This window comes from Antechinus flavipes, chromosome 4, assembly GCF_016432865.1.
Source record: "Antechinus flavipes isolate AdamAnt ecotype Samford, QLD, Australia chromosome 4, AdamAnt_v2, whole genome shotgun sequence".
Classification (NCBI taxonomy): Eukaryota; Metazoa; Chordata; class Mammalia; order Dasyuromorphia; family Dasyuridae; genus Antechinus; species Antechinus flavipes.
Window position 1 is genome coordinate 381,020,599 of NC_067401.1, and position 27,370 is coordinate 381,047,968.

Below are 27,370 nucleotides of genomic sequence, written 5' to 3' on the forward strand. Positions count from 1 at the left end.
AAAAACAACAACCCAAAAGTCTAGATTTAACATTTTCTGGGTTTAAGAATCATTCATCTTTTCATCAAATAATGATTCCTGGATTTTCACAGAATTTTCACATAAGAGCATGGATATCATGACAATAGACAGGATTTTAGTCTAGGATTTAGCATTGAGTTCAAATCCTGCCCCTGACACTTCTCATCTGTATAATCAGAGCACATTTTCTCATTTGTAAATGACAGTGCTAATACTTACACTGTTTCCCTCTATCAGCTAGCTAATCACGTGGTATTTATTAAGATGTGCCAGGGGCCATAGTGGATAGAGCACCAGCCTTGAAGTCAGAAGGATGTGAGTTCAAATCTAGTCTGAGAAACTTAACACTTCCTAGCTGTGTGACCCTGGGCAAGTTACTTAATCTCAATTGCCTCAGGGAAAAAAATGTACCAGGCACTACAACTAAGCACTAGGGAGCTGGTGGCCCAGTGCCACATAGAGCAACAAGACTTCAAATGCAGTCTCAGACACTTACTGTATGACCTCAGACAAATCACTTAATCCTGTTTGCCTGAGTTTCTTCAGGTGTAAAATGGGAATAAACTTTCAGCATTGTTATGAAGATCAAGTGAGATAATTTTTGTTAAAAAAAAAAAAGCCTATAAAATGAGGATAATATAATAGGTCCCATACAAGTGTTTTATTCCCTTCTCTTTCTTGGGGAGATAAAAAAGACAAAAACATAATCCTTGTTTTCCAGTAGTTCACAGTTTAATTGGGAAGACCAGATGAAAAAAAATTATGTTTGAATAAGATTAGTACAGGATAATTGGAGATAAGTTTGTGGGAGGGTATTACAATTAAGAAGACTGGGAAAAGCTTCTTGCAAAAGGTGGGGGTTTTAACTGTAATTTGAAGGACACCAGTGGCTTAAGCTAGAAAACTAAGAAGAGGAAGGAAAGCGTTCTCTCAGAGTTGTTGTGAAGAAAGTACTTTTAAAATTAAAAGGCTATATAAATATAAGCTATTATTATCCTCACAACAAGCCTGTGTCAGCTCTGGGTAGCTATTATTACCCTGATTTTAAGCTTGAGCAAATTGGGCCCCAAGGAGGCTAACTGATTGAACTTGAAGTCACCCCAGAAGATCTGTGTGGAGCCATGGTTAGAACTGTGGAAGTCTTAAAATGCTCCAAATGAAAATATTAAGAAATATATATTTTTTCTAAAATGTTTTCCAGACTTTGCCATTTAATAAGATGAAGAATGAGAAAATGGATGAACATAGGTTATCCAGCTTAGAACAAGAAATATCTCCTATCTAGTTAAAATCATTGACTTTTCTATCCCTTAAAGGATTGAGATTTCCAGAGGCCTATGCTGGAGCCACCTCTTGCTATTTTAGAAAGCTGGTTGTTATATATATTTTTCTATGTTTACCACATATTGGATTAACTGCCATCTAGAGGAAGGGGATGGAGAGAAAGGGGGGAAATGGGAACATGAGGTTTTTCAAGGGTCAATGCTGAAAAATTATCCTTGCATATGTTTTGAAAATAAAAAACTTCAATTAAAAAAAAGAAAGCTAGTTATTAAAAAATCTCATTGTGACCATTTGCACCCTAGAAATGGGCAAAGCTCCAAATCAAGATTTGATTTATTCTTTTGTCAATTGCCTACACTTAAAAAAGAAATGGGAAAAATGTCAAAGAGTGAACTTAAAGATATATCTTGCACATATTTTGGAGGGGCGGCAAGGAGGTGGAGAGTCAGTTGTTAAATATTTATATCAAATTCAAGCAACCTCCCCTTTCTCCATTCTGAAGGAATTTGGGTATTGATTCGTGGGAGGAGATGTTTTCAATTTTTCTGGAAGAGCCCTTAAGAAAAGTGGTCAAACAATGAAGTCATTTTCTGAGATTAATTTTCTATCATCCTAGTAGATAGAATAGAGTGTTAACCTCAAACTGCATTTTGTCATATTATGGCCTTTGCTTTTTTCAATATTCCTATGAAGTCTTATCATCTTGGGTTAGAGAAATGTCTGAAGGAATGGGGTAGAACTCTGTCAGCTTGGATATTTCTCTCTAAGCTGTAATAATATTTCAAATAAATAAGTTAAATAGAAATCAATCAGTATTATTAATAAAGAGAAATTATTTCTGGCAGTGCAGAGTACAATGTCAATATTTTTCTTTGACAAGTTTCAAATCTCTTTACTCCCATTCCATATATTGCCATCTCTTCCTACTCTCCCACCTCTCCACTGTTTATTAATTACTTGTCTTTGCTTTCCCTGTGGCACTTTCTCTGCTTTGAAACATCTCTTTTTAAGTTGCTTCCAACCCAAAAGAGATTGTGACCATATGACTGATGCCAACAGCCATGCCCTGAGATAGGTCAATGCTGAACAGCAGCCATACTCCTTGCCAGATGTGTGGGTGGGTTGTGAGGAAGAATAATTGCGAGAAAACACTTTAGAGAAGATTCCACAGGAAGTCATGAAATATTAGAACTGAGAAGAACTTCAGAAATCACATTTTATAATTAATAAAAGGGACTTGCTAAAGGTCACACAAATGGTCAGTAGCAGAACCAAGCAAACATTCATTAAATGCCAACTATGTGCCAGGCATTCTGTTTGGTGTTGGGAATACAAAGACAGGAATGAATCTACCCCTGCCTTCAAGGTGTTTACATTCTATCAGGGAAGTCAACAGGCACATATATGAGTATATATTGAATATATAATCAAGACAAGCCAACGAGTACTTATTAGTCTTGTTCTTTTCCAGGTATACTATGTTCCACTGGAGAAGAAAATGGCAAACCATTCTAGTATCTTTGCCATCTCCAATAGATTACCCCCTCTGTCATCCTCACTCTTACTTATTTTTAAACTCTCTGTGTATTGGTTCACTCTACCGATCACAAACATTTTCATGTTTCCTCCATCCTGGGAAAAAACAAAACAAAACCCACTGGATCTTTCTGTCCCTGATAACTACTGTCCACTATTTCTTTTGCCTCTTTCTAGGTTAGCTTGAAAAGGCAGGCTACAATGGGTGCCTCCACTTTCTCTCCTCCAACTCTCTTCTCAACCCCGACCAATTTTATCATACCTTCAAACTGTTCTCTCCAAAATTACTCATATCTTACTTGCCAAATCCAATGACTTTTTCACAATTCTCATTCTCCTTGATTTCTCTGTAAATTTTAACATTATTGATTATTCTCTTCTTAATAATCCCTTATTTCTAGGGATTTTTAGAAATCACTCTTTCCTTTTTTCCATTCAACTAAACTACTGCTCCTTATGTCTATTTTGTTGACTCTTCCTCAAGATCATGCCCTCTAACCATGAGTGTCCCTCACGGTTGTGTCTGGTGCCCTCTTCCTTTTCCCCTCTAGATTATTTCACTTACCAGCTCCTCAGCTCCCATGAATTTAAATCATGATCTCTCTGCTAATGATTCTCAAATCCATATCTCCTATCTCAATCTCCATCTTGATCTTCAGTCTCTCATCTCCAGTTGCCTTTCAATCATCTTGAACTAGATGTCCACTAGATATTATAAGCTCAACATCCAATATGGAACTTACTATTTTCCCCTTTAATCCTCCCTGATTCTTACCTTCTCTATTACTGTCAAGAATACCATTATCCTCCCAGTCTCCCAGAATTCCAATCTAGAGGTCATGCTAGATTCCTCTCTCTCTTAGCACCAGCCCTCTGTATTCAAGCTGTTGCCAAGGCCTGTTGATCTTGAATATGTTTCCTTCTCTTCTCTGACATTGACTCATCACCTCATATTTACAGTATTGTAACAACCTTCTGGTGGGTCTGCCAGCCTCAGTTTCTCCCCACTCTAATCCATCCTCCATTCAGCCACTAAAGTGATTTTCCTAAAGGGTGGGTCCAATCTTTGTCATTATCCCTGGCTCAATAAACTCCACTGACTACTTATCACCCCTCAGGATTGAATACTTAAATACAAAATGTTATGTTTGGCCTTCAAAGTCCTTCATAATCTATCCCCCTCCTACCTTTTAGTCTTCTTATATTTTCCTCCTTGACATGTGCTCTTTGACCCAGTAACACTGGTCTCCCGGTCATTCCACAACCAAGATACTCCATCTTTCTGCTCCAGAAATTTTCTATGGTTCTCCACTATATCTGAATGCTCTCCCTCCTCAGCTCTGCATACTGACTTCCCTGTCTTCCTTCAAGTCCCAACTAAAACCTCATCTTTTACTGGTAGCCTTTTTTCTTCCTTAATTCTATTTTCTTCTTTATTATTTCCTCTTAATTATTTCCTGTTTCTATTGTATATAACTGCTATATGTATACGTGTGTATGTGTGTGTATACATATATATGCAAATATAAATATGTGGGGGTTTTTTTGGCATGCTGTGTCTCCCATTATATTATAAACTCCATGACAGCAGGAACTATCTTGTTTCAGGCTTAGCACATTAAATGCCTGGCACTTAATAAATGTTGATTGATTGATTGAAAACTGAGATAATCATTTTTCTCAAAAAGCTTACAATCTAATTAGGGGCAACATCACATAAAAAATAGAAGGGCTAAGTAGCAAATGATACCTTACCAAGAGAAGAGGGGCTCCAAGAATCAGAGTGGACTGAGGCTCTGGGATAACTCTAGCAGAACTAAGGGTTATGAAGGTCAGCATTCAACTGGATCTAGGTAGCTTGCACCTAATAGGAAGTGGACATTGAGGCAATGAGTGCAGGCTGAGAGACCAAAGATATGCCTAGGATAGAAGCCAAGTGTGGAGTAGAAGCCCACTGACTTGCCAAGTCCCTAAATATCTGTAGAGCACATGATGTTCCTCAAGGTAAAGGTGCTGAAGACTAATAAAGAAACATTACTAGTGACTATCATTTGTAATGAGCTGACCCTGAGCTCCTAAGCCCTGTGTTCATCCTCACCCCCATTCAAATGTATGATTTCCTATGTGATCAGCTTGACGTTTTTCTTTCAGCATGAGTGAGTGTGTAAACATGATTGTCTACTATTTCCTGATTTCTGACTTTTGCTCTTCATCAGGACCAGATGCATCAGTCTTAGAGAGTGAAAGCTCCCTGACTAGGCTGTGGATCCGCTCTCCCTCTCCAGCCAGACAGGGCTGGGATGGGATTTTTACCTGCAAGGAAGTCATGGACATCTTCCTCTGGATACTTTTCTTCCTACCAAGTAAGTGCTTCAGGAAAGGGCCAGATTTTGGTTTCTTCCAGGGGTTGAGGTGCAGCACCTCTTCTGCTTCCCTTTAAGATAACTTGGGAGGCAGCAAAAATGTTGTAGATAATATTAGAAAGATCTGGACTCTAACTCAGACATTTTCTCGTTATGTGAATCTGGGCAATTCATTTAACCTGTCTGCCTTAGTTTCCTCATAATGAAAGAATGGAATTGGACTTGACCACTAAAGCCTCTTGTAATTCTAAACTTATACCTCTGAGATACCTTTCTCACTCTGGCCAGAATTTAGCCTTCCTAAATGAAATACTATGGGTTAAAAACTTAGGAATTTACCCCAACTTGGTTTGTTGCTATTCTGACAGAGGGCTCTTGATGACTGAAAAGTTTTCAAACCCTAAAAGAATTAAATGGTAGAATTCTAGGTGGCAAAGTAAGCAGATGAGGAAAAAGAAGATATTGCGGATAGAGATTTGGGAAAAGGGGTCTTCGGCTTTTCCTCCAAATAGAACACATGATTTCTCAGGTTCTTTTCAGCTCTAAACCTTGATCTTGTCCTCCTATACCATATAGTATTCTATTTCATATGGAGAAAACCAGAGTAAATTGGAAATGAGGAAGACCATTTGGCTTTGGCCTCAAGATTAAAGGTGGTTTCTAATTTTATTTTTACAAGCATTTATTCTCTCTCCCTTTCATTGTCCCAACCAATGGTTTAACCCAAATTAAACCATTTTGAAAACTCAAAACAAAACATATTGATTCAACAAATAGTCAAGCAAAACTAGTTGCAACATTGGTCGTGTCCAAAAACACATTTTCTTTTGGATTTTAAGTTGCTTTCTTTTGGGGAAAGGGCTAGGTGGTTATGTTTCCCCTTTAGTCCTATGGACTAATCTTTTATCATTGTAGTCATTCCAACATTGGCCATGTCCAAAAACACATTTCCTTCTGGATTTTAGGTTGCTTTCTCTTGGGGAAAGTCCTATGGACTAATGATTTGTCATCATAGTCATTTGAGTTCTAAAGTTTTTTTAGGTATTTTTCTTTTGTTTATTTCTCTCTACAATAAATCATAGAGATCTTTCCAGTTTCTTATGAATGGTTCAATTTATCATTTCTTATGGCACAATACTATTGCATTATATTCATAAAATATAATTTGTTTATGTAATCTTCAATGGTTCAATATCCCTTTAGTTTTTAATTTGGGGCTACCAACCAGAGAGTTGCTATAAAAAATGACCCATTAAAAAATGACCCATTATCTGAGTGCTCCCTTTTCTCCTTATATTACATCATTCATATCCTTTCTTCCACTATCTCCTCTTTCATTCCTCACATGAAGAGTTGGCCCACCTCTTTTTCAAAGCTTTCTACATGCCTAAGTGAGCCCACTGTATGCCATCTTCTCCAACAAAACATCCCTTCTGTTATACTCATTCTCTCATTTTTCTTCAACCTGCCTACAAGCATGCTTATGTTTCACCCTTTTTCAAAAACCCCTCACTTAATCAATCCATCCCCACTAACAAGGAATCCTCTGTTTCTCCTTCCTTTTGTTGATAACCTCATTCAGAAAGCCATCTTCCCCAGGTACTTTCACTTCCTTTCCTTTCACTGTCTTCTTAAAAACATCTACAGTCTGGCTTCCAACTTCATCATTCAATTGAAAATGCTCTCTCCAGAGTTACTAATAAGCTCCTAATGGTCAAATTGAGTGCTTGGCACACAGTAAGTGCTTACTAAATATTTACTGAACAACGGATTAACTGACAAATCTAAGGGCTTTTTCTCAAGCTCATCCTTTACCTCTCTGCAGCCTTTGAGACTGTGGATTGCCCTTATCTCCACGATAATCTTTCCTCTCTCCTGATTTTCTTCTTACATATCTGACTACTTCTTTAGTTTGCTTTGCTGAATTTTCATCCATGGTCACGTCAGTTAACCTTGTGGTCCCCAAGGCTCTCTCCTGGGCCCTTATTTTCTATTTTTCATACTATTTCATTTGGTGATCTTATCAGCACTTATGAATTTTATTAGCATCTCTATGCTGATTATTCCCCAATCTATTTATCCAGCATTAACCTCTTGGCTGATCTCTAGTCCTACATCTCCAACTGCTTACTTGACATCTTGAACTAAATGTTATATAGATGCAACATGTCCAAAACTGAATTCGATATCTTTTCCTCCCAAACTCTTCCTCCTTGCAAACTTCCTTATTATTACTGAGGGTACCTCTATCCTCTCAGTTGCCTAAGTTCACAACATAAGTGTTATCCCCAACTTCTCATTGCCCTTTATCCCCTGTACTCAATCTGTTGATTTTACCTTTGTAATATCTCTCATGTATGCCTTCTCTCCTCTGGTCCTATAATCACCCTGCTGCAGGTACTTAAAGCCTCTAATATTATAATAATCTGGTGGTTGTTCTCTCTGCCAAAAGTCTTTCCCCATTGTAGGTCATCTTCCATTTAACTATCAAAATGATTATACTATAAGAGGATCTATTTCTTAGCTCCAGTCTTCTTCACTAGCCATTCCCTATATCTGGATCCTCTCCATCTTCATCACTACCTCCTCTTACTGTTAAATGTTATTATCATTATACAGAAATGTTATTGATATTGTGTGTATTCATTTTACATCATGTTACTTTATTGATTATTAACAATCTTAATTCATTTAAGTTAAGCTCTCTCTCTCTGGATATCATTTTGCATTCATCATCATATCATTTTCAGACATGGACTTTAATTACTATGTTTAATTAATATTTATTCCACAATACTATATTGCTTCTTTGGAATGTATTACAGAAGGAGGACTATATCAAGATTAATATCTGGGTCTCTAAGGGGTAGGCTGAGCCTGTGATGAAACTATTACTTCTTTTATATTAATTTTCTTTCCCTGCAGTCTCAAAGGCTGGGAAACCCCTTGAAGAAATAAAGTTGTTTGGAGAACTGGAAGGATCCATTGACATCAAGTGTCCATTGGAGAACCCCCAACAGAGGTATTATCTCTGTCGAGAGAAGGACAGATGGTGCGTCACAGTAGTGTCAAGTTCACCATATGTGGCAAAGGAGTATAAGGACAGAGTCTCACTGATGCCTTTCCCAGAGGATAAGGTATTCATCGTAGAGCTAAGGAATCTGAAAGAAGAGGACAATGGAAATTATGCCTGTGGAACAGGCTTCAAAACAGACAAAGGGAAGACCCAGAAAGTAATTCTCACAGTCAATACTGGTAGGTATCTTGGCTGTTTGGAAACCCCCATCTTGCAAGAAAGGAAATGATATCTCCTTTCCCACTTGGAAATGTGAGGGCAACCTAATACTTGTATGAGCTTCCTCATTTTTCCAGACCAATTCTTCTGATCATCAATACTCTAAGCTAAAGCCAGAAGCAAATGGGGATAATTGGGATATCTCCTTAGTTACCAGTTTCATTTTCTTCTAGTCTAAGATTTTCTTCTCAAGATGCTTATAAGGAACAAAGTATATGTCCTTTACTGCTTTTTTCTTTTTTTCTGGGGGAAAGTCAAGCAAATAGGGAGCTGACCAAAGGTTAATGAAGAGAATGAGATTGAGAAGGTTAGGGAAGGAAAAAAGGGAAAGTAAAAAAAAGAGCAAGAAAAGGAATTCAGAGGAGGAGGAAATATAAAAGAGGATTTAATATGGGGAGAGGGAGGAGGGAGAGAAAAAGATAAAAACAGGAGGAATTTAAGGAAATAGAAGGAAGAGAAGAAAAGGGAAAGGGGAAGATAAAGAAGAAGAAATATAGGAGGAGGAGGAGGGAATCCAGAAAATACTATAACCGACAGTCTTGATAATGAACCCTTAAAAAGAATAATTGATGATTTGGAGGAGTGCAAGGGAGAGGAGAAGAGGGAAACAACAAGAAGTGTAAGATAAGGACGGCCATAAACAAGGATAATAAGACACAAATATGATTCTTTACTTTAGTGTTGTATCGATTGTAGATTTCATTTGTGTCCTTTACCTCTTTTTCTATCACTCCATTCTCTTGCTGTTTTTCTCACTTTTATTAAGAGGAGTTGATGAATAGAGGGAACTTCCCCCTAATAAATAATCTTCCCTATTTCCTACACCACATTGTAAGAGATCTCTTTCTGGGAAGCCTCTTTTTTTCCTTGTTCAGTTCCTTATCTTCTGATCCTATCTCTCCTCCTTGTACATTATTTTAGTTTCAGCAGGTCTCACTCTACCTTATAGAGTATTCCCTAAACTCTTTTTTCCCATCTTCTCCCCCACATCCCATCTGCTCTTCTCTCTCCCCAGCCAAAATATTCAGACCTTTTCCCTAGATTCCCCAGTGCTAACGACTTCCTCTTTCTATCCCACTACAGAATACAACCCATTCTGGGATACTGGCTACTTTGAAGCCCTTCCACCTCCCTGGTTGTGGATCCCCACTGAAGCTTCTTCCTCTTTGTCCACCACTCAAGGTCAGGTTTGTTAATCCCAGGGGGGAAGGAAGGAGGAAGGAGAAGAATGAGTTTGGATGGAGATAGGGGAAGGAGGAGTGAAAGAGAGAGGAAGGCAAAGAAAGAGGAGGGGAATGGGGATGGGGATGGGAGGGAAGAAAAAAGGGAAGGAAGAGGGAGAAAGGAAAAGTAGAAGCTAAGAATAAGGAAAGTTGGAAAATAGGGGGGAAGAAGGAAAGGAGAAGAAATTAAGAAGAGAGGAGGAGAAAGAGACAAAATAAAAGAGAAAAAAAAGGAGGAAGTAGGAAAAAATTTTAGAAAGGTAAGGCTTGTACCGTTCCATCCTGATGATCTTGTAGGAACCAGGATAAACGATGTGTCTAATTCTCAAAGGAGCTTGTAAGAGAATTGAGTCACTAATAGACCTTTCCTTAATGGAAAGTTAGCTATCTCTCTTTACCCTCCTATTCAGTGTCCACACGCGAGACAGTCTGAACCTCAATCTCTGTTACTGGGACTAGATATCAACACTAGGGAGTAATGTGGTGGGTAAATTAGGAGCATCATTCAGAAAATGGTATTTCTTTCATTGAATGGTTGAACAGAAGACAACCAGGGCAGACACCTCCAATCTGAAGCCTGAGTCCTTTCCTTGTTCTCCCTGTTTCCTACAGGGTTCATTTATGTGTGTTGGTCACACTGGCTCTACAGAGATCTCTCCTGAGCCACTTGTACTCTTGGGCTTAGCATGCAATTGTCATTCCACCAATTCACTGTCATTTCTTTCACCTCCCAGCAACGAGCACTTCAGCGCCAAGGCCAACCCAACCTAGGCAAACCGAGCCACCCTTGGGCCCTTCTTCCACCAGCTCTGTACTGACTCATAGAACTACCTTAGCAGCAACAACACCCTCCCCGACCTCCTCATCCTCTGTGACCTCAAAAACTCTACACCTCGACAGACTGTCCAGGCTCTTTACTGTCAGTAATTCTCATCACATCAGACTACGGGGTGAAAGGTAAGCCCCTGCCTCTGAAAGTAGAATTGGGGTCCTGTGTGATTGGGTTCACATTATGGAAAGATCTCTCATCCAGGATCCAATGCTAATGCCCCTTCTCCCACTTCTGCCCTGTAAGAACTGTCTCCAGAAGACTACTGTTGAACATATGACTGGGGGACGGGGGGGGGGGGGGGGGGGGGAATGATGACTACAATGACAATAATGAGGCTTCATATGATAATTTACATTTATTATCTCATTTGATATCATTTCATCATTAGTGAAGCTTAGATTACTAGTTCCCTAAAAAAAAAAAAAAAAAAAAGTTTCTAAGAGCCTGAGGGAAAAACAAGTTTCTTTGAGAGAGAAGGGAGGAAATAAGCATTTATTAAGCACTTACCATGTGACAGGCACAGTGCTAAGCACTTTACAAACATGTTATTTTATCCTTAAAACAGCCTTGGGAGGTAGATGCCATTATTATAATACCCATTTTCACAGTTGAGGAAACTGAGGCAGAGAAGTAAAGTATCTTGCCCAGGATCTTACAATTAATAAGTGCCTTTGGTCACATTTGAACTCTGGTCTTCCTGAGTCCAGATAAAATGTTCTCTGCTAGGTTGGAGAGTAAAAAACAGCAAACTGACAAAACATAGAAGAGAACTTAGAAATCTTTTCAGAAAGGCTCTGCAAATAAGAGAAAAGCATGGCATGAGTCCCAGAGAGACAAAATTTTACCCCAAGGGGCCTATGATCAACCAATCAGAAGATGGATAGAGGGAAAGATGAGTCAGATCCTACCCTCTCTAGGTTAAACAAATCGTGGATCTCTTTCCAACACAACCAAGATAATGCTCACTCATTATAATCTAACTTTTCTCTCTACTCCATCCCTGTCCTTTGCTCCATAAATTCCCAATCTTCTCTCTTCTGAGCCAGACACTCAGCGCAGTTACCCCAACTCTAACCTGAGCACCAACCACAAGAGTAATGTAGATGCTATTGGGAAAATCTGTCCCCCATCAGCATAGCCACCAAGAAAAAAATGTATTGTTGGGGGACAAAATCAAAAAAGCTTAGAGACCAGTGATCAAGGGCAAATGCCTTAATATACAGAAAAATAAGAATAAGAAGTCATTTGCATAGGGTCTCTAGGAGAACTTAGCAGATTCCAAGTACACCAGGTCAAGAACATGAGCTGCCTGGAATTGATTTTAAAAAATGCTTCAATGAGATACATCGGGCGATCTCTGAGGGTATACATGTCACAAAAGATTTCTGACTATTGACATGCTAGCAAATTAGGTTGTGTGAGGATTATGGGTTATGAGGATGGAGGCACAAATTCTATCCTGCAAAAACTCTTAATAACTGTCCTTGGGTCTTGATGACATCCAATATTCCTTGCTTAAACCCTGCTTTTCAGTACTCCTTATCTCCAACTCTCTCTATTCCCTCCAGTGCTTCCTACTTTGGATCATCTGTGAAGAAGGATGGGGGATTTCACAACTTGATCCTTGTCACTCTGGGCATTTTCTTCATGATGTTTCTAGGCATGGTGTTGGGAAGATTATTGCAGAAGAAGAGAGGTAAGGACTGAGGTCTGATTCCTGAGGAAGGCAGAATTGTAGGGCCTAAAGACACATGAATCCTTGTTCTTTGACTTGTGTATCATGGACAATTTTAGAAATCTTCTGGACACCTTCTCAGAATCATATTTATATTGTACATTCAAAATTGAAGGAAATGTTAAATTCTTTTTTCCCTTCTGCTAAGTCAAGGAGCCATTGATAAGACTGGATTATGGTTAGGGACTATGTAAGGCTAAATTCTAAGGATCTAAAGACAAAAATAGACTAGTCCTTGTTCTCAAGGATCTTATCTATCAAAGGGTGAAGCAACTTCTACATATATAGGGTATACACAAAATCCAAAGTAAACAAACACAGTAATTTTGAGAAGAAAAATAGCATTAGGATGGGATAAGGGTGGAGAGACCCTCAGAAAAGTGAGTGATACTTGAGCTTAATCCCGAAGGAAACTTGGGTGAAAAGGGTAAAGGGAGGCAAAAATTGGGGAATTGGCCAGGAAAAGAGGAAGAGAGAAGAAAGGGAAACTTCTGAATCTTCCTTATTTTTTGTATCCATTATCATACTGGAACTACTTCTCAGAACAACATTGTTAAATGCATAAAATACATAGAATACTAAGGGGTTAAACAGTAAAATAAAATTATCAGAATCTTTTTAAAAAGTAAGTTCACAAATCCCAAGTTTAGATAGTCCAACACTGGGTCCAACACTCAATGATATTTTGGCTAGGTAAGATTTAACAGAGTTCATGTTCTGCTGACTTATCTTTGAGGCCCCTAGTCCCTCTCCAGAACATGTGAGGCATTGGAAGAGGATTTAAATGAGAAAGATGACCATGGTACATGACAATTCCCTTGGAGGAATATAAAACAAAATGACATAGGTGAAGTCTGGGAAGATTGGGAGGCTTAAGGAAGGATTTGGTCTTTGAATTAATTATTAATTCAGGACCTTTGACCTTTTATCTGTCATGGATCCCTTCACACTCTGGTGGTATCTATAGATTCCTTTTCAGAAAAATGTTTTTAGATACATTAACATATCTAAGATCACAAAAGAAATTATATCAAAATAAAAATGTAATTTTTTTCCTATCCAAATTCAAAAACAGTTTGAAATCTATCCACGCATCTGGGTTAAGAACCTCTGCCCTGAAGCATGGTAGAGAGTTCAATACGTTGCAGCTAATTACCCACCACAGATAGCCCCCCTGTTACAAGATAGATACTCTCTATCTTGTAACAACTCTGACCATATGGGTGGAACAAGGACCAAAGGAGGAAGGAATGTGGAGAATCTGAAATTGGCTTTATTTCTGATTATCCTGATCTCTTTGGCATCTTTAGAACACTATGGAGAAATGGCTTAACATCATCAACTCATAAACAGCTACCTACATAAACAAGACCTATCATCCATTTATTTACCTGGGATGAGATCAATTGATTAAAATCTTTCTTAGGATCTGGAGGTTCTTCTTAGGAATGTCTGGAGACTTCTAAAGCTATTCATCTCTTTTCTTCTCTCTTCTCTGATAACTGAACTCAAATCTTGATTCTGATTCTTGATAAATTTTTTTATCATGGACAAATCATTTACCTTGCCCTGGGTCTCAGTTTCCTTCTTTGTAAAATGAGGGCATTGGACTAGATGACCAATTTAGTCCAAGGGAGTAACATCCTTTCAAGTTCTAGATCTCTGATCCTGTGATCTTTCTTCCTGAGAAGCGCTTTCCAAGAGGATCAACAGACTAGCTATGAGGATGAGTGCTTTGGAGGCCTCCCAGAGAACTCATTCCCAGCTGCACCACTCCAGCCAAAGACGCCTCCCCGGCCTGTTTCTAATAGACTCCGTTCTCAACACAACATCTACAGTGCCTGCCCACGACAAGTTCAAAGACCCACCCAGAATGGTGAGAAGGGGCAGGAAGACAATTTTAATGTGTAGGGAAAATGGAGTGAAATTTGTTCAGGAAGGGAGGAGAGAGATTCTGGAACAGCAGACATTATAAGACATGATGAGGATGTTATTGTGGAGTGGAGAGAGAGAAGAACAGGGCTGGGCAAGTGATGAACTCACCTGGATATCCTAAGGAAAATATGGAGGCAATGCTGGTAGCTTCCCATGTAGTTTATCTTGTTTTTTTTTTCTTACTTAATTTTACATTAAATAAAGAGGCAGAAATAGATAGGAAGTATTTCCATATTCAAAATATAACAGAAAAAGATGATTATATGTGAAATTATAATAATAATATAAGTTTAATGTTATGTAATTTAATAAAATAATAATAATAGATTGATATATGATATATGATAGCATTGATATAGTGCCTTAAGTTTTGCTATATATAAATCCTCTCAACCCTGTATTTTAAAAAGTTGCTTCAAAAACCCTCTTGTATTTCTTTTCTTTCTATCATTACACTGTCATATTCTGTTCTCTCACCCCAATCCCTTCCCTCCAATAAAAATAATAACTTCATATTTTAATTAAGTTTTCTCACTAACTAGGTGCTAAGAAACAGTGTGTTATAATAAGAAGCAGCATCTGAACCAGGAAGAGTTGGGTTCTGATTCTGCTTCTGACACCTAGAAGTATGACCCTGGACAAGGCAATTCTCAGTGCACAGGGGAACTCTCCAAGACTATGAATTACAAGGAAAGAACCACTCTGAAATAGTATAAGATGTTCCCTCCTTCAGAAATCCTGTGGAGGCATGATATTGCAGGTCTAGTCTCCTCTTTGAATAGAAAATAGGATGAAGTGTTACTATACTAGGGAAAAATGACTGCCAGTCCTCTGACCTTTGGTGTCCTGGGATGAAATCTACCTCAATATGCCCTAATTAATGTTCTTAGAGCAGCATCCTGACATTACACAGAGCAGGAGAAAATTAAAAGGAGTGTCAGTCTTGAAGGTCATCTTCAATCTCAAGGTTGCTTAAACCTATCTTCCTTCTCCCCCAGATTCCTCTGAGTGTCTTGGCTCTATTTGGTCATCAATTCACAAAATATAGAAAGTGAGATCAATGTAAGATGCTGCACAAACTGATATGGTAGCAGTATAATCATCATCATTATTTTTTATTATAACTTTTTATTTACAAGATATATGCATGGGTAATTTTTTAGTACTGACAATTGCAAAACCTTCTGTTCCAATTTTTCACCTCCTTTCATCCACCCCCTCTCCCACATGGCAGGTAGACTAATACATGTTAAATATGTAAAAGTATATGTTAAATACAATATATGTATATATATCCATACAGTTATTTTGCTACACAAGAAGAATTGGACTTTGAAATAAGGTAAAATTAACCTGAGAAGGAAATCAAAAATGCAATTGGATAAAAACAGAGGGATTGGAAATGCTATGTAGCGGTTCACACTCATTTCCCAGAGTTCTTTCTCTGGGTGTAGCTAGTTCTATTCATTATTGAACAAATGGAACTGATTTGGTTTATCTCGTTGTTGAAGAGAGTCACGGCCATCAGAATTGATCATCATATAGTATTATTGTTGAAGTATATAATGATCTCCTGGTCCTGCTCATTTCACTCAGCATCAGTTCATGTAGGTCTCTCCACGTCTTTCTGAAATCATCCTGCTGGTCATTTCTTACAGAACAATAATATTCCATAACATTCATATACCACAATTTATTCAGCCATTCTCCAATTGATGGACATCCATTCAATTTCTAGTTTCTAGCCACTACAAAGAGGGCTGCCACAAACATTTTTGCACATACAGGTCCCTTTCCCTTCTTTAAGATCTCTTTGGGATATAAGCCCAGTAGTAACACTGCTGGATCAAAGGGTATGCACAAAAGGGTATTTGATAACTTTTTGAACATAGTTGCAAATTGCTCTCCAGAATGGCTGGATGCATTCACAATTCCACCAACAATGTATCAGTGTGCCAGTTTTCCCACATCCCCTCCAACATTCAGCATTATCTTTTCCTGTCATTCTAGCCAATCTGAGAGGTGTGTAGTGGTATCTCAGAGTTGTCTTAATTTCCATTTCTCTGATTAATAATGACTTGGAGCATCTTTTCATATGGCTAGAAATAGTTTGCATTTCTTCATCTGAAAATTGTCTGTTCATATCCTTTGACCATTTATCAATTGAAGAATGGCTTGATTTCTTACAAATTAGTCAATTCTCTATTTATTTTGGAGATGAGTCCTTTATCAGAACCATTGACTGTAAAAATCTTTTCCCAGTTTATTGTTTTCCTTCTGCAGTAGTTTTGTTTGTACAAAAGCTTTTTAATTTGATATAATCAAAATTTTCTATTTTGTGATCAATAATGATCTCTAGTTCTTCTTTGGTCACAAATTCCTTCCTCCTCCATGGGTCTGAGAAGTAAACTATCCTATGTTCTTCTAACTTATTTTTAATCTCATTCTTTATGCCTAGATCATGAACCCATTTTGACCTTATCTTGATGTACGGTGTTAAGGGTGGGTCAATGCCTAATTTCTGCCATACTAATTTCCAATTTTCCCAGCAGTTTTTGTTAAACAGTGAATTCTTATCTAAAAAGCTTGTGTTTTGGGGTTTGTCAAACACTAGATTATTAAAGTTATTGACTATTTTGTCCTGTGAACCTAACCTATTCCACTCTATTTCTTAGCCAATACCAAATGGTTTTGGTGGCTGCTGCTTTATAATATAGTTTTAGATCTGGTACAGTTAGACTACCTTCATTTGATTTTTCTTTCATTAGTTTCCTTGAAAGTCTTAACCTTTTGTCCTTCCAGATGAATTTTGTTATTATTTTTTCTAGGTCATTAAAATAGTTTTTTGGGAGTCTGATTGATATAGCACTAAATAAATAGATTAGTTTAGGGAGTATTGTCATCTTTATTATATTTGCTTGTCCTATCCAAGAGCACTTCATATTTTTCCAATTGGTTAGATCTGACTTTGTGTGGAAAGTGTTTTATAGTTTTGCTCATATAGTTCCTGACTTTCCCTTGGCAGATAGATTCCCAAATATTTTATACTATTGGCAATTACTTTACATGGAACTTCTCTTTGTATCTCTAACTGTTGGATTTTGTTAGTGATATGTAAGAATGCTGAATCATCATCATTATTAATGATTTGTGTCTACTATATGCAAAGATTTGTGCTGAATGCTAGCGAAACAGACAAAAATGAAACAATTCCTGCTATCAGAGAGCTTATCAGTGATTTTTTATATATAATATATATGGGGAATATATTTATATTTGGAGATAGTATGTATATATACAAATTATATATATATATGGAGAATATATAGGGAGGTGTGATATATGTGTGTATATGGAGATTATACATATGGATGTATATGAAGATTTTAAATATATACACAAACATATATGTGAAGATTATATATATGGGGAGTACATTTATATATGTGCAAAGATTATATATGCTGTTTACATATATGGAGATAATATGTGTGTGTAGTTTATAGAGAGAGAGCTTATTGGATGTACATGTGTATGCAGTTCATATATATGGAGATTTTACAAATGTGTATGTGGATTACATATATATGGGAAATTTTATGCATATAAACATATGTGTGTGAAGATTTTATATGTGTGTGTGCCAATGGAGGGGGAGGGAGAGAGGGAAGGAAGGAGAAAAAGTGGGAGAGAGGGAGAAGGAGAGGGAGAGGAAGAAGGTGAAGGACAGGGAGAGAAAGAGAGAGAGATTATATATCTCAAGGACTCTCTGCTGTCCTTAACTCCATCCCCTTTAAGTTCTTTCCATACACAGTGTTGGGAGGTGGGACTATGGAGAGGTAGAAGGGGTCAGGATGGAGAAGATAGTTGAAACATCTCCTCACTTCCATCTTATTTTCCTACAGGTGAGCAAACATCTGCCAGCAGCCCCAGCATTACAGAGCCTTCAGCCCCTCCCCAGGTGAGAACTCTCCCTCCTCTGCTAATGCCCCAAACCTACAGAATCATCATATCCCTTATCACATCCAGTCTTCACCTTTTATTGTGCGGGTATTTTTTGTCCCTCTTTTACATATAAGGAAAATGGGGGCTTAGGTTTTTCTTAGACTAGCAAATGACAAAGATGTTAATATTTGTAAAGTGCTTAGCACAGTGCCTGATACATAGTAGGTGCTATGTAAATGCTAGTTATTGTTAAACATAAAAATTTTAAATAGTATTGGCCATCTAATCTACACCATATTGGAAAGAATTTTACCCTAAAATCCCTAGTAAGTAAGAGGTTATCCAGATTCTCCTTGAAGATCTCTACCAAGGGGGAATCTCCCACCTCCCACAATTCCATCTGTTCAGGGAGGACTAGCATCTCTGGTGCGAGGGCTTGCCTACTCCTTTTCAGAGCTGTCCATCCACCCTTGGTGTCCACTTGGCACCCAACTCTCACCTGTAGCTCCAAGAAGCTGTGTGTGTGTAGCAACCACACCCCATTAAATTGTCTTGGTCAATGGGCTAAACCAGATTGAAGGTAATTAAGAGGCCCCCAAATCCATTTGCTGAGTTAGGGAGATGTCTACCCCAAGCATGTGGAGACTTACTCTGGCAGAAATGTAAGATGAGAACAATTTGTTCCAGAAGAAGGTAGCAGAAGCAACCACTGTGAAAATTGGCCAGACATCAAAGATATCAAGTTTATCCACTGCATTTTGGGCCATCGCCAGGTGTCTTGAGTTTTGGACTTTGATGACTTTGGAAGAGAGAATGATGATGATGACAGTGCAACTCTGCCTCACTTAAATTCAATTCACAAGCAAGATGTCACTCTGTGATATCATTGGTCTTCTTCAAAAATGAAGGAGGAACAACAACAGTGATAATTAATTGTTAAGGAGTTGTTGGGGGTTTTCCCCCATGGTGTCAAAGCTATATTTGTCTATTCGAAATTTCTATCCATTCTTTTTGGTCCTTTCCTCTAGGGGCAAACAAGAATAATCAAAGGGACATCCAGTCATAATACATACATAGGTTAATTGGTAGCCAGGTAGAAATGAAGATGAGTAACATTGTTACTCATATCATCTAGACAGCTCTCAAACCAAGACTTCCATATCAAGACTGCTTAAACTTCTTTCTTCTCTGCCAGACCTCTGTCTAGTGCCTTGCAACCAATCAACAAGCAATTCTAAAATGAAACAAATGTAAGGTGCTGTTCAAACCTTAAAGAATCATTTAGAAGACAGCACGCATGTCAGATTCAGTGTCCTTGCCAGGATACCAACCTGTCCTGACTCATAGAAAGTTGTCATTTGAAGCCTCAGGCTCAGGAGTCATAGATTGTCAGAGCTAGAAGGGAACACCCACGTGTTCCAGATGAAAAAAATGAGGGCCAGGGAAGTAGTTTGTCCAAGATGACATTAGATCAATGGCAGAGATTGTATTTAAATCTGGTTCTCTTGATGCCGATCTAGACGAGTGCACTTTCTGCCCAACTGAGGCTTCAAGTATTATTTCCTTTAGTTAAAATAGCAATTCTGGAAGGCAAGTGTATTATTATCCTCATTTTACAGAAAAAGAAACTAAGGTGACCTAGAGGTAAAAAGATTTGCCTAGATTCAAAGTTTTAGGTCAGAACTGAGCTCATTTTTTTCCTGATTCTATTCACTATATCACCTAGCTTCCTTTTTCTTTTGTCATTTGTCTAATCAGAAATGGGTTTTCTTATTTTCTATAACACATCATTAATTCAAAGAGGAAAAAGAAAGTAAAAAGAAAATTAATTCAATTTATTTTCTTTTAAGAAATAGAAAAAATCCTTTGATTATATTTTAAAATTAATAGGAGAGGTATATTTAATTTGACCATATTCAACAGCTAGGTGGCATAAAGAATAGAGCATCAGCCCTGGAATCAGGAGAACTTGAGTTCAAATCCAGCTTCACACATTTACTAGCTGTGCAAGTCACTTAACCTTGTTCGCTTCAGTTTCTTCAAATGTAAAATGAGCTGGAGAAGTAAATGGCAAACCTTTCCAGCATCTCGGCCAAGAATAGGAATCAAACATGACCAAAACAACTGAAAAACAACATTCAAATAGATTAGCAATTTCATAACAGGGAGGCTATGCCTATAGAAATATTAAGTCAGTAGAGTAGAATAAACATTGACTCTGTAGGTAAATGACTTGGCTTCAAATCGCACTTTCTTTTTGTTACTTATGAGACTGTGGACAAATCTCAACTTCCCTGGACCTCAGAATCCTCATCTATAAAATGAGAGAGGGTTGAACTAGATGGTCTTACAAAGTCCTTTATGATTCTAGATCTACTTGCTCAATGAATCCACAGACCAGACAAGGATTCTTAGACTTTTTCCACTCATGACACTTTTTACTCAAGAAAATTTTACATGACTTTGAGTAAATAGGTATATAAAATAAATATTCAAATAAAACATTTGCTAATAATAAATAATAATTTCATGACCCCCACATTCAATTATAACACTCCATATGAGGTTACAAACCACAGTTTAAGAAGCTGGGGGCTAGATGATGTCAAGTTAAAAGCAGAATCTGACCCCACTGTCTACCACGGCTGGAGGTTGCCCATCACTACCATAAAATATTCATACTGACTTAATAAAAAGTATGAAATGAGTGTTCCCCCCTCCTCCCTGGGTCTCAGATGGATGGTCTTTCAGAGTGATCCTGACATGAAGGGGTGGTCAAATTTGCCCTCATTTTGAGTTCATGTACAGGGCAAATTAGGCAAATTGTTTAAGTGGAATTTTGTCTTCAAGCCTTTCCCATATCCCTTTCTTCTACCCCTCTTTATCTATATTCCTACTCCTACTTTATTGCAACACCACTGCTCTTTGGGCTACCTAGAGAATGCCATATTGGGGCCCTCTATAGTCCAGTGAGTCGTTAAAACATGTTTTCCCTTAATATTATAATTTCAGGAAGTCATATTTAAACTTATTTATTGAAGTGTTGGGGCAGTGGACAGATCACCCACTGCTACTGGAGTCTGGAAGATCTGAGTTCAAATGTGGTTTCACTAGATACATGACCTTGGGTCATTTACCCTTGTTTGCCTCAGTTTCTTCATCTGTAAAATGAGCTGGAGAAGGAAATGGCAAACCACTCAGAAAATTACAGAATGGGGCTACAAAGAATAGGACACAACTGAACAACAACATATTGAAGGGTGAATGACAACCTAAAGTGTTTATGGGATTGGGGGGGAATTTGCATTTTCGAAGAGGATGTCTCCTAACACAAAGGCTGTGTCACAGGCCAGTGGAGGAGATCATTTTTGAGCAAGGGGATTCCCAGAGATAGCCCTTCAAATCCCCTCACTTATTGGACACATTTATTGAACTTAAACATAAGGCAGACCCTACTGGGAATTGTCCGGGAACTGAAAGCATGAACAGAAACAGTTTGGTCTTTATTTGCATACATCTGCAGACCTCCTTAGTGTGATGACTGGATTTGAAGCTTGGCTCTATTGTTTATTACCAGTTTCTCTACCTCAGTTTCCTCCTCTGTAAAATAAAGAGATTGTACTAGATCAGTGGTTCCCAAACTTCTGTTCTCAGTATCATTATACTATTAAAAATTATTGAGGATCTATCCAAAGAGTTTTTATTTATATGGGTTATATTTATACATAGTTATCATATTAGAAATATAAAGTAATTTTGAATTTTATAGACCCATCTGAAAGGGTGTCAGAGACTTCCAGGATTCTCTGAACTGTACTTTGAGAACCACTGGACTAGCTGACCTCAAAGGTCTCCTCCAGCATTAAACCTATATTTCTATCATCTCTTAGACTTATAGAATCTTAGAGCTGGAAAGGTCTTAGTGGACCAACTCCTAATTTTACAGAGGAAGAAAATGAAAGAAATGTCCAAAATTATATAGAAAGGTGATGGCAGGACAAAAGCTGAACTTGTGTCTTCTGGGTCCTAGCTCAATGCTCTTGTCTCTATACCATGTTACTTCTTCTTAACAGAAATTGTGAACCGGTTTGGGGCCTCTGAGTTACTTTCTAAATTTCCAAGACTAATGGACTCACTCCTGGCCTCCTATCAGTTTGTCCACACAGTGGTCTTAGATTAGTTGTGTGCTTCTCAACCAAGAAATCACAGTCACCTGAGGACAAATCAGGACTTGGTTCCCCCTTTTTTTCCCCCTTTTCTCACACTGTCTGTCTGCAACTAACAAAGAGATTCCTTTGAAAATCAGGAACAAATTCAATTTGAAAGGTGGAGATATTACCTGATTTTCATTATGACTTATTATGATTTTCATTATGACTTTTCTTTTTGCAAGGCAATTGGGATAAAGAGATCAGACAGTAAGGGTTAGGTATTTGAGATCGGATTTGAATTTTGGGAGTCAGAGACATGTTCCAAATCAAAGTGCCAAAGGTTGGCAATATTATCTCTGAGGCAAGCACTGCCCAAATGAAGTAACATCCAACTGAGGTTGCGGCAACTAGCATAATTTTCCTTCAGATCCACTGTAATTCATGATGTGAAAATAACACAGGAAATCATTAAGACAAATTCAGTTGAGTGAGAGGGAGAAATAGTTACTGTAATGTAGTTAGAATTGCATCATTGGAAAAGATCTCAGAGATCATTTAGTCCAAAACAGGGGATCTGAGGGCCTCATTTTTTTCTATTTCATCAGAAGGGAACTTCTTGAGATCCATCCATCATGGGAGAAAGAAGGTAGCATTGGGATTGTTATGCATCCTTGCTAGAGACCAGTGTACTGCTTTAGAAGAAAGAAGAATGTGCTGGGGGAAAAAAAAAAAAAAGATGGGATGAAGTTATTTTTTACAGAACAAAAGGAAAAAGATGAACAATCTGCAGTCCAGTGTGCCCATATGCTCAACATCTTTTATATCAATCCTCAGTCATCTTTTGAATTTTTGAATTTCCATCTCCTGCTCTGTGGAAAGATTGCAGTTTTATGCTAATTTTTGATGTATCTAGGTGGTAAAATGGATAAAATGCTGGGCCTGGAGACCTGAGTTCAAATACAGCCTTAGACACTTAATAACTGTGATCTTAAACAAATTACCTAACTTCACTTTGTTGCAATTTCTTCAACTAAAATTGAGGATAATAACAATATTCAACACTGACAAATAATAACAGCAAGCCAGTGTTATTGTAAGGCTCCAATGAGATGAGATTTATAAAATATTTAACATACTCCCTGGCACACAGTTGATGCTATATAAAAGTTAGATTGTTAATTTTATTCCTCAGGGCAGTCTTGATCACTCCTGTCTAGTTACACTTCTGCCCCAAATATATATTTTATGTATTTGCATAATGTATAATGGGAATGACTTAAAGGAAAATATATGATATATATGATGCAAAGGCACTATCTGTTGGTTATAGCTTCCCAAACACATTATCATCATCATCATTTTTATTTTTGTATTTGCTTTCCCAGTGCCTGATACACACTTGTCATTTGATTGATTAGTAGCAGAATGTTTTGCCCGTGACTGAAATGTTCAGGACACGTTACCCATAAAGATGCTCATCCTTTGGGAATCGACATTCCAAATATCTCCTACACAATCCAACTAATCAACATTTATGAAGTACTTACTGGGCAACTAAACTGGCAAAGTGGATAGGGCACTGGATTTGGAATCAGGAGGATTCTTCATCCTGTGTTCAAATCCAGCCTCAGATACTTACTAGCTGTGTGAAGCTGGACAAGTCACATAAGCATGCTTGCCTGAATTCCTCATCTGTAAAATGATTTGGAGAAGAAAATAGCAAGCTATTCTAGTATCTTGGCCAAGAAAATCCCAAATGTATATCCTAAAAGTCAGGCACAACTGAAAAATAACTAAACAACAATAAAAAGCATCTACTATGGATCAAGCACGATGTACCAAGCAAGTATAGTTTTTTCTCCCAGGAAGTGAAGGTTGTCTTCTCTGAAGTACCCTTAAGCTTTCATTTACCCTTTTCCAGGAATGAATGCCTCAATAGCTCATTTCCTAATGTACTACAGCATATAATAGGAAAGGTGGGGCCTGACTCAACCCAACTTCCTAATTACTCTCCCAAAAGGTAGATATTTGAATAATGTGTCATGTAATAAAGCCCTGGAGGGATAATTCTTTCTTTGGCTTTAGTCTTAAGATTGCTAGACAGTCTAGCAATCTAACACCTGGTAATTTTAGAAACTCAGTTCCTTTTAAGGCAATCTCCTTCCTAACTAAGTCTAGATGTTTCCCGGATTCCCGAGTGGGATAATATTCCATGAAATGGGCTTTGGAAATCCCCAGGATATCACTGAGCAGAAAAGCCAACGAAGCTTCCACATCTTCTGGAATTAATCAAACTATCAACAAATATTTATTAAGCTCTTACTATGTGCTGGGCTAAGTACTGGAAACATTGACCACCTCATCCTCCCAAAATAATAAAGCAAAAAGTTCCTTACCTTAAGGAGTTTGTATACTAACAGGGGAAAGAAAATATACATAAATTGGTTTGTACAAGATTAATAGAGAATAAAAGGAAATAAGCTCTAGGGGAGAAGGTAATAATTATGGGTTGTGGGAAATTTTTCCTGCAGGAGATGTATTAAAATGATGAAAAAAAAAATTTTAAATGATGAAAAATTCACAATTCGTAGGCTACATGCTCTATTGATCTCTAGGGAAACTGAGCCTCTCTCATCCATTCAGTCCATGTGATAGTTCTTTGGTTGTTCTCAGGTGTCTAATATGGAGCAGCTCCAAGCACCGGTTCCTGTGATGAATGAATACATGAGCACCTATCACCTGTGTCTTGCTGAAGCAGAAGAATCTGATTCACATGACTACATCAATGTTTCCTGTTTGACTCAGCCGCCCAACTGCTCGCCAGGTCTAGGTTTCTATGCCAACCAGGCTTGCCGCTGAGCTATTCAGAACTGACTCTGCTCTACTCCTGGCATATAGCACATGCCCACCCCAGCTGTTTCCCCAGATGCTCTCTCTTCCCTGAACACAGCCCATTCACACCCCATTCACACCCCATTCATACTTCTCCTATTCTTCTCCTATTCAACTGTGAAAGTCACTTTGCTTCCATGGAGGTTGGCAGTTAATAAACATTTATTAATGCTACTACTATGTGCCAGGAACTGTGATAAATAATGGAGACATAAATGTGAAAAAAAGAAAGCCAGTCCCCGATCTTACAATTTAAAAGGGGAAAACGACACATAAAAGGAGGCTGAAAGGAAATGGGAGTTGAGAGAAGAAAAAGCAGGGAAGGGGATGGAGATGGGAATGATGAAGAAAGCCAGATTAGAATAGCCCTTTGGGAAATGAAGAGATGAAGAAATGGCCTGGAGACTCTCCTTAAATTGAGGTTTGGGGAGGAGTCCTTATCTCCATTCAGAAAGGTAGTAGGGGTAAGAGGTACAGATAAGGAGGTCTAATTATGGACCTTCCTCTAGGTCTTAGGCTACAAACTGGGTCCAACATTGGGATTTCCCTTCTCTGCCTTAATCATTGTTTCTTTGAATCATTTTACCCCCATTGAAAGTTGGCTTTGAGAAATCTTATAAGACAGCTCAAACACAGCTCATGTCCAGGTTTCTATAAATATGGAATAAAAGGATCTTCAGTTCCTATATAAGTACCCAACAATAAGGAATATAATGTATCCAGACCAACTTTTATTCTGCCTCCACAGTAAATGCAGAAAATAAATAAATGATTCAGAATAGCCCATAAATAATAAGCTTTTCCCCTTTCTCTGATGAATCCCACCATCCCTCAGGGACCTATATAGTCTCCTAGGATCATAGTGTCACTCTGTGGCCTGTAGATCCCTTAAAAGTAAATAAATAAATTTGAGTATGTTAAGCAGGTAACTACTCACCACATACATACCCACAAATATTCTAATGGGTCACACTTCTATCTCAGAGACCCAAAGAAATATTCAGTCTTAAAGTACTATGTTGTTGTTCAGTCATTAATTCCAATTCTTTGTGACACTATTTGGGGTTTTCTTGGCAGAAATACTGTAGTGGTTTGCTATTTCCTTATTCTGTTCATTTTATAGATGAGTAAACTGAGGCAAACAGAGTAAAGAAAAGTGACAGTTTGTAAATGTCTGAGGGTGGATTTTAGCTCATGTAGATGAGTCTTCATAAATCCAGATCTGGTACTTTATCCACTGTGCCACCTAGATGCTTTTTTAGTACTATAGTGAGGGTTTTGATTCCCCTAGGAGGCAAATGCACTTTAGATACTAAACAGATAATTCTCCTAACATTCCAGTGAGTCCTTCTCATACATAAGAAATATATTGTATTCTCTAGACATATGCTGTATCCTAAGAAGGACAATACTAGAGAGGGCTTCACATCAGACTTGCATCATTCAAATAAATCATATTTATCATGTTTGGCAAAGTCAAGATCTCTCCCACCTTGTGACTGTAGTCCCTTCATTCTCCACTAGCTGGGGATATCATACACACAATCCCTCTTCCCCAAGAGGCTCTCATTATCTCCCCAGAGAACTGGGTTTTGGAACTCTTAAATTTAGAACTTATAGGAAGGCAACCCTGAAGTCGCATTGCCCTGGAAATCCTTCTTTGTGTCTAGAAAGCTGGGTTCAGAAACTTCCACTTCTAGGGTACATGGCTCCCTTAACTGCCTCTACAAAGACTGGAGTTCGGGAACTGTGGTTTCCAGCCATAATGATAAGAACATTTACCTCCAGTGTACCTGTGTTCCAAGGCAGCCTTTAGCAGTTTCTGAGGAGCTACAAGTAGAGTCTGTGAGCATCCACAGTGGATCCACATCCTTCTTCCTTCCCAGGATCCAGATCTAATTTTAATTTTTCTCCTTTTTCAGAATTTCTCAATATAAAGCAAAATTAATCAAAAGGATCAACTTTGCAAATCACTCCCCTTTTTATAATCATGTTCCAAAGAGGTAACTTCTTCAACAATAGTAAAAACCAATCATTTCAATCCCAATTCATCAACTCTGATTTGAGAACAGGTCAAATGGTCATGGGAAATATAATCAAAGTCATAACCAGCACCTTGCCTCTACACAACAGATCAAATTGATCAGGGCACTCCTTT

The 27,370-nt window shown here is 38.0% G+C and overlaps 1 protein-coding gene across 1 annotated transcript; it reads left to right on the forward strand.

Moving 5' to 3' along the window:
• The first annotated feature begins 4,933 nt into the window (after window positions 1-4,933).
• Window positions 4,934-25,386, forward strand: FCMR (Fc mu receptor). Its single transcript, XM_051998499.1, is given in 10 exon segments — window positions 4,934-4,951; window positions 5,058-5,204; window positions 8,130-8,459; window positions 9,583-9,681; window positions 10,457-10,679; window positions 12,123-12,250; window positions 13,981-14,076; window positions 14,079-14,165; window positions 18,130-18,185; window positions 24,994-25,386. Coding segments are annotated over 9 exon segments (1,242 nt in total). The 5' UTR covers window positions 4,934-4,951; window positions 5,058-5,167; the 3' UTR covers window positions 25,180-25,386.
• Window positions 25,387-27,370: the final 1,984 nt, after the last annotated feature.